The sequence below is a fragment of the Pristis pectinata genome, chromosome 1 (assembly GCF_009764475.1).
Source record: "Pristis pectinata isolate sPriPec2 chromosome 1, sPriPec2.1.pri, whole genome shotgun sequence".
Taxonomy (NCBI): domain Eukaryota; kingdom Metazoa; phylum Chordata; class Chondrichthyes; order Rhinopristiformes; family Pristidae; genus Pristis; species Pristis pectinata.
Genome location: NC_067405.1, coordinates 71,519,912 through 71,538,639, shown reverse-complemented (window position 1 = coordinate 71,538,639; position 18,728 = coordinate 71,519,912). Strand labels below are relative to the sequence as shown.

Sequence of the window (18,728 nt, the reverse complement as noted above, 5' to 3'; positions counted from 1 at the left end):
ACAGACTCCTGAAACAGACACTATTCTGATCTCAAACATAGGAAGAGATTCTCTGGTGAACAAAAGAAAAGATTTGAAACCTGCTTGAGAAAATGCAATATTTCCACTGACCTTTGGGGATCTCTGGCACATGACTGCTCAAAGTGGAGACTGAGCACACAGGATGGTATTGTGGACCTCAAGTGCTTGCTTCTGGAGGACACAGAAACTCTGTATAAATGACAGAAGCACCAGACTGCCTCACAAATTACCCACCTGCCAGCCTCATCAGGCACTTCCTGCCCCATCTGTGGACGAGTCTGCAGTTCCCACATTGCCTTCGTCGGTCATCTCAGAACCCACAAAACCAGAGTGTGATCAAGTCATCCTCAGTCCGAAGGGACTGCCTAAGAAGAAGAACAGGCGACAATTGTGCTGTTCATTGTAGCTCATATGCACTGTGAATGGGGACTGCTGGTTCAGTCCCTAATCTGGTCTATGCCAGGGAACAGTACTAGACAGAGACTCCCTCTAAAAGAGGGAAATCTGAATAGAGAAGCTGTTGTTATTCGATTGCTACTGTGTGCCACTTGCTGGCTGACTCAGGATATTCACCAACAATGAAAAGAAAATACTTGAGAGTGCAGACAATGTATTCAAAACTAGACAGTAGGGTCAAAATGATATCAGTTTCACCAAATCCAGGCAAGAGTATTTTGAAAAACATATATATATTTGTTTTCTTAGCATTTTAATAAAACCAATGTGAAAAGGCTAATATCATAATTATTCACAGGATAAAGTATCATATAGCAATAAGGGTAAGAGTAATTAGCCTAAGAAAGCAGTGCCTCAGTGTGTAGCTATTCTGAAAGCCCTAAACTAAGTTCAGTATCTTGATCAAATCATGAAGAGAAAACACTTAACATTTTAAATGGCTTACTTCACCAGCTGCACAGGAAGATAGTTTGCCAAGACTCTTGTAATGAAATTTAATTGACCACTTCTTAAAGGGATGCTAACTTTGGACAATGGAACAGGATCCTGTAAGGAAAAGGTCCCATTGAAAGTGTGTGTGTATGTGTGTGTGTGTGTACAGCAATCAGTTCTATGACCCAAGGGGTAAAAAAGCACCTTCCGGCACCTCAGGACTTCTCAAAGCACTTTACAGCCAACTAATTATTGTTGAAGTGTAATCACTATTATAATATGGGAACAAAACAATATGACTTAAGAATCATGCCAAACATTGATGCTTAAGCAAATTGAAAATACAAGCTTTCATGGGAAATACAATGGCTATAAAGAAGGGATAAAGCTCTTGTTATCTGCTAGTTCAGAAGAACGTGATAAGCATCCAAACACAGCCAAGTGGCCCAAACATGAGTGTGCAGTCAATTTGCTTCCTTAGGCTCTGTATAAGTATCGGCCTAGGATTTTGCTAGAGTCTATCTATTAATGTAATGCATGATTAAGTTTACACAGAATTTTGACAAATTAACCAATGTTGAACTACTTTCTCAGGAGTTATTTATACCAGAATGTAATAGTTATACACATTATAAGTACCAATTCAACAGCAATCAAGTGGTTATTTGTGGCACAGATATATAATGTACAATAAATTAGGTTGATACCCTCTAGTTGATACCCTTTGTTTTTCAGGGAAAAAAAGCCTAATTTTTAAGCCTACAATTATTTGAAGTGACAGAAAGAACTTCCATTTAATTGCCAGTTTATCAGGAAACCCAAAAGCATTCTGCTTGTTTTGAGTTACTTCTTAAAGTACAGGCACTGTTATGGCATCCAACCTACAACCTCTGGAAATTGAAAACCTTGCATTCTTGTTGGATGCTGAAATGGGGTGAGGTTGAGGTGGGGCTAAAATGCAGATATTAGAATTTTTATGGATGGATGAATTAAAATTATCTCAATGCCTTTCTTCTTCTTACACTACATGCTACATCTTCTTCCTACATGTCATATGCATGCACTGAGAATTATAGTAATATAGCACAAAAACACACTCTATCCTAAGCAAAGAGATTACCACATTTACAGATGAAAAGTGCCAATCTAAATACTTCTTAAATGTGAATGTACTTGCCTCCACCACCATCCAGAAATTGGATACCAGAGTTTGTCCACTCTCTGAGTGAAAAATAATTCTTCCTCCTATCCCTGACCATAAAACCTCGTCCTTCCGGTCATAGATGGCTTGGCTAAAGAGAGAAGTTTCTCACTTCCACCCAGTCTATGCCCCTCACAATTTTGATTACTTCAAATAGGTCCCCCCTCAGCCTCCAAGGAAATCAAACCCAGCCTATCCAGTCTGTCCTCATTGCTGAAATGCTCCATCCATGGCAACATCCTGCACTTCCTCCACTGCAATCACAGCCTTCCTTTTGTGTAGTGACCAGAACTGCACAGTATTCCAACAGTTGCCTAATTAATGTTTAATGTAGTTGTATCCTAGCCTCCCTGCTCTTATATTAATTGCTCTGGCTAATGAAGGCAAGTATCCTGCATGTCTTCTTAACCACCTTATCTACCTGTGCTGGTGTCTTCAGGTCCCTCTGTTCCTCAATACTTCCTAGGGCCCTGCCATTCATTTTATATATATCCTACCTTATTAGTCTTCCAAAATGCATGAATTTACATTTTTCAGGATTAAATTCCATCTGCTATTGCTCTGCCTATCTTACCAGCTCACCAATTATTGTTCTGTGGCTGAAGATTACCCTCCTTGCCATCAACACCATAAATTATGTCATCTCTGAACTTACAAATCGCAGATTCATATCCATATTGTTAATACATAAAAAACAAACAACAAAGGTCTCAATACTGATTCCTGTGATCCAACACTGTTCACAGGCTTCATTCATCACCAAGCCAATTTCAGATCCAGTTTGACAAGGTGCCCTGGATCCAGTGGGCTCTTAACTTTTGGATCATTTTCCATATGGGACTTTGTCGAAGGCCTTTGAAAGGTCAAATATTTTCATTGATACAGATTAAATATTAATATTAATGAACGATTGCTAAATGCTAAGTTTAGCTAAAATGTAACCTTAGATTAATCTAGAGTATTTTGTCATCATCTCATTTATGTATATTTGTAGCACTTCACAATGTCAGGCTCAATAGTTCCACAAGAACATTGCCTCCAATGACAATACTGATATTCTGTGTAAATAAAATATCTCTCAGGGCTAGCAAAGCATAATGAGCCAAATGTTCTTATCAGTATTGTGAACACAGTTAATGTCTGCTTCCACAGGGCTTGAAATAGTGTTTAAATTGCTCTTATGAATCCCATAAACTTTTGCTTCTGTCTCATATTTTTTGTGAGGAACATTTATGTTTTCTAAGAGTCAAAGACTCTGGACAGGATTTACCATAATTTTTCATTGTTGCTTTTAATGGGTGGAAAATTGTGTACGTTTGGGGTGAGGCATGTAGCATGTAAATGGAAATCTCCAATGCAATTCTATCAGCTTAAACATCAGCAATAATATTGCCTAAGTTTTCCAGAAAGTTAGACAATGGCAATACTTGGTCTCATCATTTAAGCTGCTTTTAATGTTCCCTTTCTGGTGTCTCTTTTTAAAGTAAACCATTGATTATTTGGTTTCATTTTCATAATCAATAATGTTAATGTGTAAATATTTATCTGTTGTGTTTTTGAATGATTTGGCTACACACACTCTGTTCTCCTTACAGTCTGTTCAGAGTCTATCTGCATTTCTGAGTCAGGATGTTATCAAGTTTTCTGAAGAATGAAAGCAAGTTGATTTAACTGTGGTGGAAAGACTGGTGCACAATTCACAAATAATCACTGCAAACTTGCAAAAGGGAGTCTTTGTCAAAACTGGAATAAAAGTGTTCCAGTTGAAATAGCTTGTACATAAGATAGTACAGGAAACCCCTCAATACAGCAGTTCGGGATACATAAATTTGCCCTTAAAGAATTCACAAATCACTTCCAAAAAATTTGAGATACAAAATAGTATTAGCATGGGAAAGGTTCATCTGAAATCTTCTACAAATTTAAAACCATGGGAGAAGGGAGCAAAAGGTGAAACTAAAATAATGAATTAAGAATGACGTTTTTTACCCCACAGAAGGATCAGCCTGTTGTTATTTTCTTTCAGAGTGGACTAAGGCTGTGTATAAGAGAGCACAGATTTAAAGTCTTTGACAAAGAAACTAGTAGTGATACAAGGAAATATCTTCCTCACACAATAAGTACTACAGTGATCTGAAAAATGCTGCCCAAAAAGTGAATGAAGCAAATTGGATAATAAAATTCAACAGAATTTATTAAATACTTTAAGGGATAGAAATTACAGGCTACGGAGTAAGAGCAGAGGAGTGGAATCAACTGGATAACAAAGGACTGGCACATGATTAGGAAGTAGGGGCAGGAGTATGCCATAAAGCCCTTAGAGGCTGCTCTGTCATTCATAACTAATACGAACTTTGGCCTCCATTCCATTTTCCTAGCCTCTCCCCATTACCATTGATTTTTATTGTAGTGCAAATAGTGATCGATCTCAGTCCTGAATACTTTTAATAACTCAGCAAACAGAGCTCTCTGGGTTAAAGGATTTCATAAACTTACAATTCCCTAAGAGAAAGAAAATCATCCTCAACCCAGTATTAAGTTTTAGACCCCTTATGTCCCACATTCTAGGCTCTCCCACTGAGAGAAAATCTTCACAGTATTCACCCTACTAAAACTCAGAATCTTACATGTCTCACAAGATCATCTCTCATTCTTTTAAATGGGGGGTTGTTATAAGCCCATTCTACTTTATTTTTCCTCACAAACACACCCCTCCTCCCAGTGAATCTTCACTTCACTATCTCTAACACCAAATAAGGAGGCCAAAATTATATGCAGTACTCCAGTTGTGGTCTCCACAAAGCCCCATAAATTTGTAACCACAGTTCCTCAGCTTTATACTCCATCCCCCTTACAATCAGGACAACATTCCATTTGGCTTCTTATTTTCTTGTTGTACCTTCATATTAGCTTACTGTGTTTCTTGATGATGGCTCAATCATTCTATGATTCTAACAATTTGGGACAGACATCCAGGCAAAGTGGTGGAACAAAATCCGGAACTATATACCTTGACACTCACCAACTTTTATCAATGAACCACGGCTTGGTATGGCAATTGCTCTGCCCAGGACCACAAGAAACTGCAGAGTTGTGGGCACAGCTCAGCACATCACAGAAATCAGCCTCCCCTCCATGGATTCTGTCTATGCTTCTCACTTACTCAGTAAAGCAGCCAGCATAATCAAAGACCCCACCCACCCGGGACATTCTCTCTTCTACCCTCTCCCATCAGACAGAAGATTCAAAAGCCTGAAGGCATGTACCACCAGTCTCAAAGACAGCTTCTATCCCACTGTTATAAGACTATTGAACGGTTCCCTAGTATGGTAAGATGGACTATTGACTCAGTCTACCTTGTTATGACTTTGCACCTTACTGTCTACCTGCACTGCACTTTCTCTATAGCTGTGACACTTTACTCTGCATTCTGTATTGTTTTACCTTGTACTACCTCAATGTGCTGTTTAATGAATTGATCTGTATGAACAGTATGCAAGACACATTTTTCACTGTACCTTGGTACAAGTGACAATAATAAACCAATTCCAATAAGAATGAGAGGGGAATCCATGGTTCATCTGGGGGGATGAATTAAGATAGCCTTGCTCATCCCAAATAATTTATATTGATATTGGTATTGGTTTATTATTGTCACTTGTACCGAGGTACAGTGAAAAACTTGTCTTGCATACCATTCATACAGATCAATTCATTACACAGTGCATCGAGGTCATACGGGGTAACAGAATACAGTGTCACAGCTACAGAGGAAGTGCAATGCAGGTAGACAATAAGGTGCAAGGTCATAGATTGTGAGTTCAAGACTCCATCTCATCATTTAAGGGAACCATTCAATAGTCTTTTAACAGTGGGGTAGAAGCTGTCCTTGAGCCTGATGGTATGTGCCCTCAGGCTCCTGTATCTTATGCCTGATGGGAGAGGGGAGAAGAGAGAATGTCCCAGGTGGGTGGGGTCTTTGATTATGCTGTCTGCTTCACCAAGGCAGTGAGAGATATAGACAGAGTCCATGGAGGGGAGGTTGGTTTCCGTGATGTGCTGGGCTGTGTCCACAACTCTCTGCAGTTTCTTGTGGTCCTGGGCAGAGCAATTGCCATACCAAGCCAGGATGCATCCAGATAGGATGCTTTCTATGGTGCATCGATAAAAGTTGGTGAGTATCAAAGGGGACATGCTAAATTCCTTTTGCCTCCTGAGGAAGTAGAGGCGCTGGTGAGCTTTCTTGGCCATGGCATCTACGTGGTTGGACCAGGACAGGCTACTGGTGATGTTCAAGGAACTTAAAGCTCTCAACCCTCTCGACCTCAGCACCATTGATGTAGACAGGTGCATGCACACCACCCCCTTTGCTAAAGTCAATGACCAGTTCTTTCATTTTGTTGATATTGACGGAAAGGTTGTTGTCATGACACCATGTCACGACGCTGTATTGTGGAGGGTCGTGGCTGTCACATGACGGCACCACCCATTACCTGGTTGGAAGACACACCACTGTCAATCAAGGTTTGGCTCCACCCCACCCATCAGTGCACACCTGACCATTGGTCCCTTTAAGCACCTTTGTACTTGGCCTCGGGCCATTGGCCTTTTGTGATCGATTAGCCCCTGCTGGCACTGGGCCATTGGCCTTTTTGTACTACCTGGGCTGGACCACATGTGCCCAGTTTGTCGTCTTTTTGATTGCTCTGAGGGATACACCCTTTGTCCCAGGCCGAGGAACCGTGGAACGGCGCTGGAGAGATCGCTGGTAAGGTGTGCACTGTCAATAGGGTTAGAAGCGTTCTAGTTAGTATCCCCAGTAGCATAGATCCGTGCCTGCACTGAGTCAAGGGGTGGTGGGTATCATACTGTTTTTCCTTGATTGTCTGTACCCAGTTCGTTGTGTGTACGTGTGTGTATTTTACCCTTGTTGCGATTTTCCCATGCTCGCTATAACTAGTGCGCATGTTGTTCCCGTTACCTTTTCTCCACATTTGTCTTTGTAAATAAATCACTTATCGCTAAGACTGTGTTCAGAGTCCTTGTCCTTCAAGACCTCAAACTTGTTTCATAAGCTCTCTACTTCCTGTACTCCGACTCATTGTTATTTGAGATATGGCCTAATACGGTGGTATTATCTGCGAACTTGTAGATGGAGTTAAGAGCAGAATCTGGCCACACAGTCCTGAGTATACAGGGAATAGAGGGCTGAGGACACAGCCTTGTGGGGTACCAGTGTTGAGTATAATTGTGCTGGAGGTGTTGCTGTCTATCCTCACTGATTACGGTCTGTTAGGAAGTCAAGGATCCAGTTACAGAGGGAGGTGTTGGGTCCCAGGTCTCGGAGTTTGGTGATGAGTTTGCTTGGAATTATAGTATTTGCGGAGCTGTAGTCAATAAACAATAGTCTAACGTAGGAGTCTTTTCTGTCCAGATGCTCCAGAGATGAGTGTGGGGTCAGGGAGATGGTGTCCGCTGTAGACCTGTTTTGGTGGTAGGTGAATTGCAATGGGTGGAGTTAATGTGTGCCATGACCAGCCTCTTGAAGCACTTCATGATGGTGGATGTCAGAGCCACCAGTTGGTAGTAATTAAGGCATGTTTACCTTGTTTTCCTTAGGTACCGGGATGATAGTGGTCTTATTAAAATAGGTTGGAACCTCAGATTGAAGCAGGGATAGGTTAAATATGTCTGCAAATACTCCTGTCAGCTGATCAGCACAATATCTGAGAACACGGTCAGGGACACCATCCTGGCCAGACGTTTTTCTTGGGTTCACTCTCCGGGAGACTAATCTTACGTCCTCAACGGTGACCACAGGTTTATAGTGCCTTTGAGAACACCTCAGACCAGTTTTTGCCCATTAAATACTTCTGAAATGTTGTAATATAGGTGTTAGCCAATTTGAACAGCATACTTCCAGAAACAATAAACAATTACATTTTTCTTGAAATGTCGGACAAAGGTCAATTTTAGCCACAACATTCATATACATCTTGTACTGGTGGTTTATTTTCAAAGAACCATTGAGAAAATTTGAGGATGATGTGGGACAAAGCTAAGCTAGTGCACTGCTGTATATAATTATTTAGGAGAACACAAACTAGCAAAAGATATCAGTAGGTCAATTTCTGAAGATTCTTCTACACGTTCTTCTGTATGATAAAAGATGTTGGGGAAAAGTGGGCGTATGAAGCTAGGTCATAAATTAGCTATGGTCCCATTCAATACTGGACAGGCTCAGGAGGCTAGATGTGCTACCACTGTTCTGATGTTGTCAGCTGAAGTGAAAAAATACTATGGGATTACCAACAATTATATAAAAGACAAAATCCTACTGTGGATGCTTGAAATCTGAAATTAGAGGATGCCGGAAATACTCAGCAATGCTTTCAACATCCACAGGGAGAGTAAAAGCATTAGTCTTTCAGGTCAACAAGCCCTCATCAGAGCAATTTCACGTCTTGCCCTGCTATTTGCTAGCTTGACAACTCTGGGCATTTTCTAGTATTTATTATATGATATCCAACCATCTCACATCTACTGTTAGCCTTTCAGCCTGCGTCTTGGTGACTCAGAGAAGACTTGACAGTTGGTCAAAGATCCATTTTCTTTCTCATCTCCACCACTTCTAGAACTGAGGTATAAGTGTTCATCGAGCAGCCCATTTTGTTTTTTATCTAAAGTCATCCTGTTGTTGTCCACAGCAATATCCTTTGAGATTAATCTTTAATTTCTGGAGATTTATTCAGGTCAGCAACCTGAAGCTGCTCCATTTTAATTATCGAGACCACAGGCGACACTACCAGTGGGGGGTGGTGGGGAAGCCGGCTGGCAGGTCAATGGAGGCTGTTCTGCCCCTCTCTCTCCTCTATCCCATGACCCACAGCAAAGCAGGCAGGCTCGCTGCTTTCTGCCGTCAGTGAGCAGTGCGAACTGTGAAGACTGGGAATAAATTTACACAAGGCGCCGAGGACATTTAGTTGGTGTGATTTGGAACGTACTTCTAGAGACAGACACAACCCCCCCCCCTACACACACACACACACCTCCATCTAACACACCCCCGTACACACACACACCTCCACCCAACACACCCCCGTACACACACACCTCCACCCAACACACACCCCCCTCTACACACACACCTCCACCCAACACACCGCCGTACACACACACACCCCCACACACCTCCACCCAACACACCGCCGTACACACACACACCCCCACACACCTCCACCCAACACACACCCCCACACACACACACCTCCACCCAACACACCCCCGTACACACACCTCCACCCAACACACACCCCCCTCTACACACACACACACCTCCACCCAACACACCCCCGTACACACACACCTCCACCCAACACATCCCCCTCTACACACACACCTCCACACAACACATCCCCCTCTACACACACACCTCCACCCAACACATCCCCCTCTACACACACACACCTCCACCCAACATACCCCCGTACACACACACACCTCCACCCAACACACCCCCGTACACACATCCCCCTCTACACACACACCTCCACCCAACACACCCCCGTACACACACACACTCCACCCAACACACCCCCCTCTACACACACACCTCCACCCAACACACCCCCGTACACACACACCTCCACCCAACACACCCCCGTACACACACACCTCCACCCAACACACCCCCGTACACACACACACTCCACCCAACACACCCCCCTCTACACACACACCTCCACCCAACACACCCCCGTACACACACACCTCCACCCAACACACCCCCGTACACACACACACCTCCACCCAACACACCCCCCTCTACACACACACCTCCACCCAACACACCCCCCTCTACACACACACCTCCACCCAACACACCCCCCTCTACACACACACCTCCACCCAACACACCCCCGTACACACACACACTCCACCCAACACACCCCCCTCTACACAAACACCTCCACCCAACACACCCCCGTACACACACACCTCCACCCAACACACCCCCGTACACACACACACTCCACCCAACACACCCCCCTCTACACACACACCTCCACCCAACACACCCCCGTACACACACACCTCCACCCAACACCCCCCCGTACACACACACACTCCACCCAACACACCCCCGTACACACACACACTCCACCCAACACACCCCCCCCTCTACACACACACCCCCGTACACACACACTCCACCCAACACACCCCCGTACACACACACACTCCACCCAACACACCCCCCCCTCTACACACACACCCCCGTACACACACACTCCACCCAACACACCCCCCTCTACACACACACCTCCACCCAACACACCCCCGTACACACACACCTCCACCCAACACACCCCCGTACACACACACACTCCACCCAACACACCCCCCTCTACACACACACCTCCACCCAACACACCCTCGTACACACACACCTCCACCCAACACACCCCCGTACACACACACCTCCACCCAACACACCCCCGTACACACACACCTCCACCCAACACACCCCCGTACACACACACCTCCACCCAACACACCCCCGTACACACACACCTCCACCCAACACACCCCCGTACACACACACACTCCACCCAACACACCCCCCTCTACACACACACCTCCACCCAACACACCCCCGTACACACACACCTCCACCCAACACACCCCCGTACACACACACACCTCCACCCAACACACCCCCCTCTACACACACACCTCCACCCAACACACCCCCCTCTACACACACACCTCCACCCAACACACCCCCGTACACACACACACTCCACCCAACACACCCCCCTCTACACAAACACCTCCACCCAACACACCCCCGTACACACACACCTCCACCCAACACACCCCCGTACACACACACACTCCACCCAACACACCCCCCTCTACACACACACCTCCACCCAACACACCCCCGTACACACACACCTCCACCCAACACCCCCCCCGTACACACACACACTCCACCCAACACACCCCCGTACACACACACACTCCACCCAACACACCCCCCCCTCTACACACACACCCCCGTACACACACACTCCACCCAACACACCCCCCTCTACACACACACCTCCACCCAACACACCCCCGTACACACACACCTCCACCCAACACACCCCCGTACACACACACACTCCACCCAACACACCCCCCTCTACACACACACCTCCACCCAACACACCCTCGTACACACACACCTCCACCCAACACACCCCCGTACACACACACCTCCACCCAACACACCCCCGTACACACACACCTCCACCCAACACACCCCCGTACACACACACACTCCACCCAACACACCCCCCTCGTACACACACACCTCCACCCAACACACCCCCGTACACACACACCTCCACCCAACACACCCCCGTACACACACACCTCCACCCAACACACCCCCGTACACACACACACCTCCACCCAACACACCCCCGTACACTCACTCACTCTCACACACACCCAAGCCCCCAGACACCCCGCCCCATCCTCCGGCCGCCGCTCCGAGTTCGGTGGCACCAAGACCAATCCCGCATGCCAGCTTCGGCCTCTTCTCGCGAGATTTGATGCCCGAGGCCAAGACTGCCCCCCCCCCCCCCGCTGTCAACGGGGAGGCGGGCAGTCACTGTGACGTCACAGACAGCGGCGTTGGGGGGGGGGTCTCTTCCCCCTCTCCCTCCCCCCTCCCTCTCTGGTCAAGGTGAGGGGGACGCGCCGAGGCAGCAGCTGTGGGGGTTGTGGGAACACGGTCCCTTGCAGGACCAGGAGGACAGCGGAGGCACCTCCCGCCGCCGGGAATGAAACGTTTTATGTCCACACTGCCCTCCCCTCCTCTCTCGCTCCCTCCTACACTGTTCGAGTGCCTGGGGTCCGAGGCCTGGGCTGGGGCAAGGAGGGTCCTCAGTGAGTGACCCATGGACAAGTGTCAGACGAGCAGGGCGTTTAGAGCCGAGAATTGGCGTTGAAGTTTCTTTTTGTCACTGGCTGGCGAGGACTCTCGGGGGGGGGGGGGGGGTGTGTGTGTGGTGGTGGGGGGGGGGGGGGGGGGTTGGTGGTGGTGTTGTTGTAAGCTTTAAATATCTCAGATCGTTAGAACCTGCGATGGATCATAGTCATTTTTTGCAAGTGTGCAAAAATAAATTTGCAAACAACCAACCTCTAAGCATGTAAGATGTCAACTTTTTGCGTTGGTGCAAGTTGATGGCTTCAATGGAGTTGTGTGCGGGAGGAGGAGGGAGGGGTGGCTGAATCGATTTATTTTACCTGGAGTTGGTGGCTTAATATTTTGTTTTTATTTGCAGTGCCTACGATTGGTTGATTGGAAGTAAAAGTTCATTCCATTGTCTAAAGGCCATCGTATTTCTTGAGAAGCAGGAGGTTGTGAATCCTAATACTGATTGTGTCTTAAATATTAACATACTTCGCAAATGATGCAGTTCATTTAGTAAGTGCATGTGCTGAGATAATAAAATAAATATTAATATGCTATTTAAGAGCAAATCGAATTTAAACAGCTTAAATCTTCTCTGCTAGCACTAAACTGTGTCTATGTGAATGTTGAATTCACTTTTCAGTAAAAATCTAATATGAACAGTTTCTGTAGAATAGGGTTGGGTATAATTCCAAATTCGTAGTAAAGGGTGTTACTTTTTAAATATTTATATTTACTTACTAAACAACAGTGATAACTCAGTGGAAAAAAATGCATCAATCATGTATATGTGTCAGAATTGGATATGCTAGCAGGGTGGCAGGTTCACTTGTTCAGTACTGAGTGAGCTAATCTGTGCAATGGGAATTTGTTGAGCTCAGCGCTGCAGGGCATACAAAATGGGATGTGGTTGTTAATTATCGATCAAGATTCCAACCAAGATTGCTGCTCTTGTCAGAAGCTTGCTCTACAATTTATTTTTAAGGTAGGTCTGCATTCTGATGTCCTTCACATGATAATTAGACAAAATTTGATTAAGCCATAGAAGGGAATAGATGACCAGAGATTAGTCAAGGAGAGGTGGTCTTAAAGTGAGAGAAGGAGGATTAGAAAGTTTTAGGAATGTAATTCCAGTGTTTCATGATATGGCAACTAAAGGCATGGCTGCATTGATGGAATGGAAGGAATGATTGATGCTTGAAAGGCCAGCGCTGGAGGAATGCAGATTCTAGTAAGGCTGGAGAAGATTAGAAGTAGAGAGTGACAGGGCCATGGAGGCTTGTCAACACAGGGAAGAGAATTTAAAAAGCTAATGCATGACTAGATCATTATTACAGAAGGTCAGGGAGGACAGTGAATAGGACTTGGTACATTAGGATATATGCATCAAAGTCTTATAGCATATATTTTAGCAGGGAGCTACAGAAAAATTTATCATGCACAAGTTCTTAGTTTTGTTTGATCAGCCAAATAAATCAGGAGACTATCCAAGTATTTCTTTTTCTTAGGGTTGCTGTGCTCATGTGAATCACCAAGCACATCAGGAGCTTCCATGTCTTTTCTGGTAAGTCAACCCAAAGTTGTTATGTAATTGCAGCTTCCCATTTGTCTAAGCGGTTGCCATAGTAGTTAAACTACTGGAACTACTAATCAGTTGGCCTGGACTTAACAATGTAGTTCAAATCCCGTCAGAGCATTTTGGTAATTCAGCTAACTTAATAACCTGCAACCTTCTTAACCGTCCTTGCATGCCTCTCAATTATACCAACCTGCCATGCAAAACATAATGACAGAAAATCTTACTTTGAGCTACATTGGAGCAATGTTGGAGGCTGAGGACAAGGGTCAGAGTGGAACAGAGAATTAGTATGCCAGGCAACCAGCACCTAAAAGTCACTCTTGGGTATTAGCAGGCCATGATGCACACAGTGGTTACCCAATCTGCACTTGAGTTTCGCCATGGAGACAGTTACACGAATTGTGATTACCATCGCACACGGAGAGCAAACCTGGAATCAACAAAGTGTGGAGAAGTATGTAAAGGGTAGCAGTAGACACATGAAAATGACTTGTCACCACGTGTGCTTAAAAATGGAAGCAGCATGCATCAGACAGAACTAAGAATCAAAACAAAGTTTTACAGTCCGGCTCTATCCAGTTGTGGACAATCAAATACTTAAGAGGAGTCAGAGGCTCGATGTGTCTTCCCATGCATGTTGATAAGCTTAGCATATTTTTTGTTCAATTTTTTTTGGATCTGGACATTGTTGACAAGTAACCATTTATAGTCCCATACCTTAGTAATGTTGAGAAGGTGCTGGTGACGCAGCTTCAGTCCTTCTGGTAAAGCAACTTGCACAGTTCTGTTAGGGAGGGAGTTCCAGAATTTAGACCAAGCAAGCTGAAGGAACAGTGATATTTCCAAGTCAGGATGATATGTGATTGCAGATGGTGTTCCAGTGCCCTTGTCCTTGGTGGTAGTCAGAGGTTCTGTCAGTGTAGCCTAAGTAAATAACTGCAGTGAATTTTGTGTATGTTACATACTGCAGCCACTGTGCACCAGTGGCAAATGGAATGAATGGTTAGGGTAGTGAATGGGGTACCAAACAAACAGGTTGTCTTGAATAATTTGGTGCTGAGCTGCTGAAGCTCATCCATCTGGGATGATGGTTGAAGAAATACTCCTTATTTGTGCCTAGGAGATGGTGGAAAGGCTTTGCATGTCTGGAGGTATGTTATTCATCTGGACTAGCCACAGGATTTGTGCTGATTGTGGATATTTGGCAATGGTACTGCCATTGAATGTCAGGTATCGGTAGTTGGTCTATCTTGTGTTGGAGATGTTTATTACTTGACATTGGTGTGAATGTTACTTTGTACTTAAAAACCATGCCTGAATGTTGACTAGGTCTTGCCACATGCAGGTGTGGACTACTTCAGACATGATAGTAGAAGGTCTTTGATGAAGTAGCTGAAAATAGTTAGGCTTGGGGCCTTGCTCTGAGGATCTCCTGCAGTGATGTCCTGGGCTGGGGTGATGGACCTCCGACAACCACCACCATCTTTCTTTGCGTGAGGCATGGCTCCAACTGTTGGAATGTTTCTTCCCCTATGATGCACATTGTCATCAGATTTACCAAGGCACTTGATGCCACACTTGAGTAAAAGCTGACTTGATGATAAGGGCAGTCACTCTCACCTCTGGAGTTGACTCTTTGGTCCATATTTGCACCAATGCTGTGGTGAGGTCTGGAGCTCAGTGGTACTGACAAAAGACAAACTGGGAATTGGTGAGAAGATTATTGATGAGAAGATTATTGATGAGAAAGTACTTGACAGCACTGTCAACAATCCTTTCCAGCACTTTGCTGATGTTTGAGAGTAGACTACTGGGCAGTGATTAGCCACATTGCATTTTTGTGAACAGGTTACCTGCATCTGCTTTGCTATAGGGGTGGCTAAATTTGGAGTTCAGGTCTTCAGTATAACAGTCAGGATATTGTCTAGTCCTCTACAGCCTTTGTTCTCAGCTGTTTCTTGATGTGTGGAGTGAATTGAATTGAATGAAGACTGGCTTCTGTGATCTTGTTGGAGACGGGTGGGGGAGTGGGGGAGATGACAGGCTGAAGTATTTGGATCCATCTTTAGCCTGAGGACATTTCAGTTTTACTTTCTTTTGAGGTCCTCAACACCACTGAAGCCATTTGTCAACTAATTTGATTCGCTGTACAGTGGACTGGTTACAACAAGAGCTGTGGTGATGAAGGGACATCCCAGAACTAGCTGTGCATCTATCTAAATTATTCAACTAGGCCATAACACTGGCAGTTGCCAAAGTAGACAATTACCCAGTTGGTTCTGTTGATTAAAAAGCTGGACAAATCAAATTTGCCCAATTACTGCCAACTCCTAACCACAATCAGTTATCCTTCATTAACAGAAAAGTAACAAGAGGCTTGTTAACTGCTGTCAAGTGGTACTTTCTCTCCAGTAATCTGCACATAGCTCAGTTTTGGTTCTGCCAGGACCACTTCACTCCAGATCTCATTTACAGCCTTCCTCCAAATGTGGACTAGAAAACTGAATTCCAGAGGTCAGGAAAGAATGACTGTCTTTGACATTAAGGCAATGTTGACTGAAGGTGGCAGCAAGCAGCCATTATAATTTGAAGTCAATAGAGTCAAGGGATTAGTTTTCATTGGCTGGGTCAGACAGCACAAAGAAAGAGTGTTGGAAGTAATCATCTCATCCCAGAACATTATGGCAGGGGTTTTACAGGGCAGTTGGAAGGTTAGAAATGGAGATATTCAGTTCCATCACAACTCCACAGATGATAAAGCAGAATATGAACAGTGTAAAAAGAACTGCACAACATTCAAGTTTGGACTGAAATGTGGCAAATAACATTCATTCTTCTGCACCTCTTACTCTGAGTCACCTCTAACAAGGAGATTAATAAAACTACCTAAGCCTGACGTTAAATAGCATTTACTATTGCTGACTCCCCCACCATCAACATCATTATTGACTAGATTATCATCGACTAGAAACAGAACCGGATTGGTCATGCACTTATTTTGGCTACGAGACTGGCTTGAGTCGTGGTATTGTGCAGCAAAGTACTTGCTCCCTGACTCCCCTTTGCCATTTCACCATCAATAAGGTACAAACCATTAGTTTTGTTGAATACTTTCCACTTATGTAGATGAATGCACCTCCAATATCATTAAAGATGCCTTACACCATGAAGGGCAAAGTAAAACACTTGATTGGCACCTCATCCATCATCCTTGATGTTCAGTTCCTTCAATACACAGCAAATGCAGTGTGCCCCATCTATTCGATGCGACCAGTGAGTTGTCAAAGGTGCTTCAACAGTAATGGGGACATTTCTTGGTGAAATCTTGAAATTCCATAGTTAAGGCTACTGAGTGCACCTTTATGACAAATTCTGCAGGGGATGAAGAAGTCATCGTGCCACCGGTTTTTCAGGGTGGGTGTTAAATGGTGCCCTTGCTAGTAATGCTTGTATCTCAAAGAATCAAAAAAAATGTGGTGGTTGTACATGTTACACATTACGCGAGCAGGATGTAAACATCAAATTTCTTTGAGGAAATGGATAACTCACAAAGGGGGACAAAGAATTGAAATTGTAAAACTATTAAAGGGTTAGATAGGGTAGTCATAAACTTCCCACAAGAAGGGAGTACAAATTTAAGGTAGTTACCAATAAATCCAACAGCTGATTCAGTTGGATCTTTAACCAGAGTGGTGAAAATTATATAGGATAGTACAGTAACAGGCAATTTGCACGTAGGTGAGTAGTAGAATACGGGGAGAGTTGATGGGAATAGGGGGAAAATGTAAAAAAAAATTAATGAAAATGGAGGGGTTAATGTTCAGCACAGGCTCGGGTAGGCTAAGGGGTCTGTTTCCCTGCTGCTCTCTGACTCCCAATCCCAGTGCTTGGTTGTTTTTATGGACTTGCTAGCCTGTGTTGTAGCTCCTAGTAATTGATGTTTCCAGCCTCAGGTTTAACTTTTGTTGTCTACCTCCCTGAACCTACATAGACACTCCACCTTACCCATCATTTTTGCCTATACTTGACAGATGTTGACCCCAGATCTGGGTCTATAAGCACCAGTTTCTCCACTTAATCCCCCCACTTTTTCCACTGCCCTTCCCATTTCATGCTGTGTCTCTCCTTTCCAGACCAGGTGTCTGAAACAGAGCATGAGCATCCATGTGTGAGTATGCACACTTATGACTCTGCCCAAAATATCCAGTGTAGGCCTAATGTAGTGAATCAGTGCTTTTCACAAATTGCAACTTGGGTCTCAATCGTGCGCAGATTTAGATATAGCCATTTTGATTTCAGAGCCTAAATCATTAATGTAAATTTTGAATAGCGTGTTCCCAACATTTATCTTTGTAGCACACAATCATCCACATCTTAACACAAAGTAGCTACCCTTGAATCCCACTTTTAGCTTTCACTACTGAAGTTGGACAGCAATCCATCTCAGACATCAGGAATTCACCTCCTGCCCTTCCCCCTCCTATCCAACTTTTAATTACATTAAGTTTGTATTCTTCATTTTCTTTTTCTCTCTTAAGGACTGTTCCTGCATTTCACAAACAGAAATAGAACCAATTGATGCTGGGAGCCAGGTAGACGGTAAAAACCGTCACCATCCGGTGAGTTATAGCTTTAATATGATGTTGGTGTTATTGATAAGGTAACATGCTCAAGTGGTGGTGGTGAGAAGGATTAATCTTTATATTTGATAATTCTGGTCTGTTTTCTTTTGCAAAGTAATCACATGATTTGAGTGCCTGCTAAATGCCTTTGTGTTGTCCCAAACTGAGCTGAGGGGTGCTAGGCTGAGCAAAATAATTTACTGGTGCACAACAGTTGGACATTTCATCCAGGCTTGGAAGGGACCCATACTTAACCTGCCTGTTCAAAAGTGTGGGTGTATCAGCTGTACTATGAGAGAGAAACTTGGGCAGAAGCTTTCCCCCCCAAGATCTATTATGCTTTACAAGCAACAGTGTCACTTATTGATACTGCAAAAAAAATTAAAGGGCAGGTTATTCACCTTTTGAGTTATGATACAAATTATCACTTAGCCTTGATGGTAA

At 44.4% G+C, this 18,728-nt stretch overlaps 2 protein-coding genes across 5 annotated transcripts in view; one reads left to right on the top strand and one right to left on the bottom strand.

Moving 5' to 3' along the window:
* Positions 1-409, bottom strand: part of LOC127571287 (trafficking kinesin-binding protein 2-like) — a 101,780-nt gene extending 101,371 nt beyond the window's left edge. For 2 of the 3 annotated variants that reach the window (XM_052017580.1, XM_052017567.1), the window contains exon 1: positions 256-409. The gene's annotated coding sequence lies outside the window, so the exon portion shown is untranslated. The other variant, XM_052017575.1, reaches the window with a different exon arrangement.
* An 11,479-nt stretch (positions 410-11,888) lies between these two features.
* Positions 11,889-18,728, top strand: part of stradb (STE20 related adaptor beta) — a 31,332-nt gene continuing 24,492 nt past the window's right edge. For both annotated transcript variants that reach the window (XM_052015003.1, XM_052014995.1), the window contains exons 1-4: positions 11,889-12,055; positions 12,454-12,596; positions 13,592-13,647; positions 18,201-18,281. In XM_052015003.1, the coding sequence (XP_051870963.1) occupies positions 13,636-13,647; positions 18,201-18,281 (93 nt within the window). In that variant the 5' untranslated portion in view covers positions 11,889-12,055; positions 12,454-12,596; positions 13,592-13,635. The remainder of the gene's footprint in view (positions 12,056-12,453; positions 12,597-13,591; positions 13,648-18,200; positions 18,282-18,728) is intronic.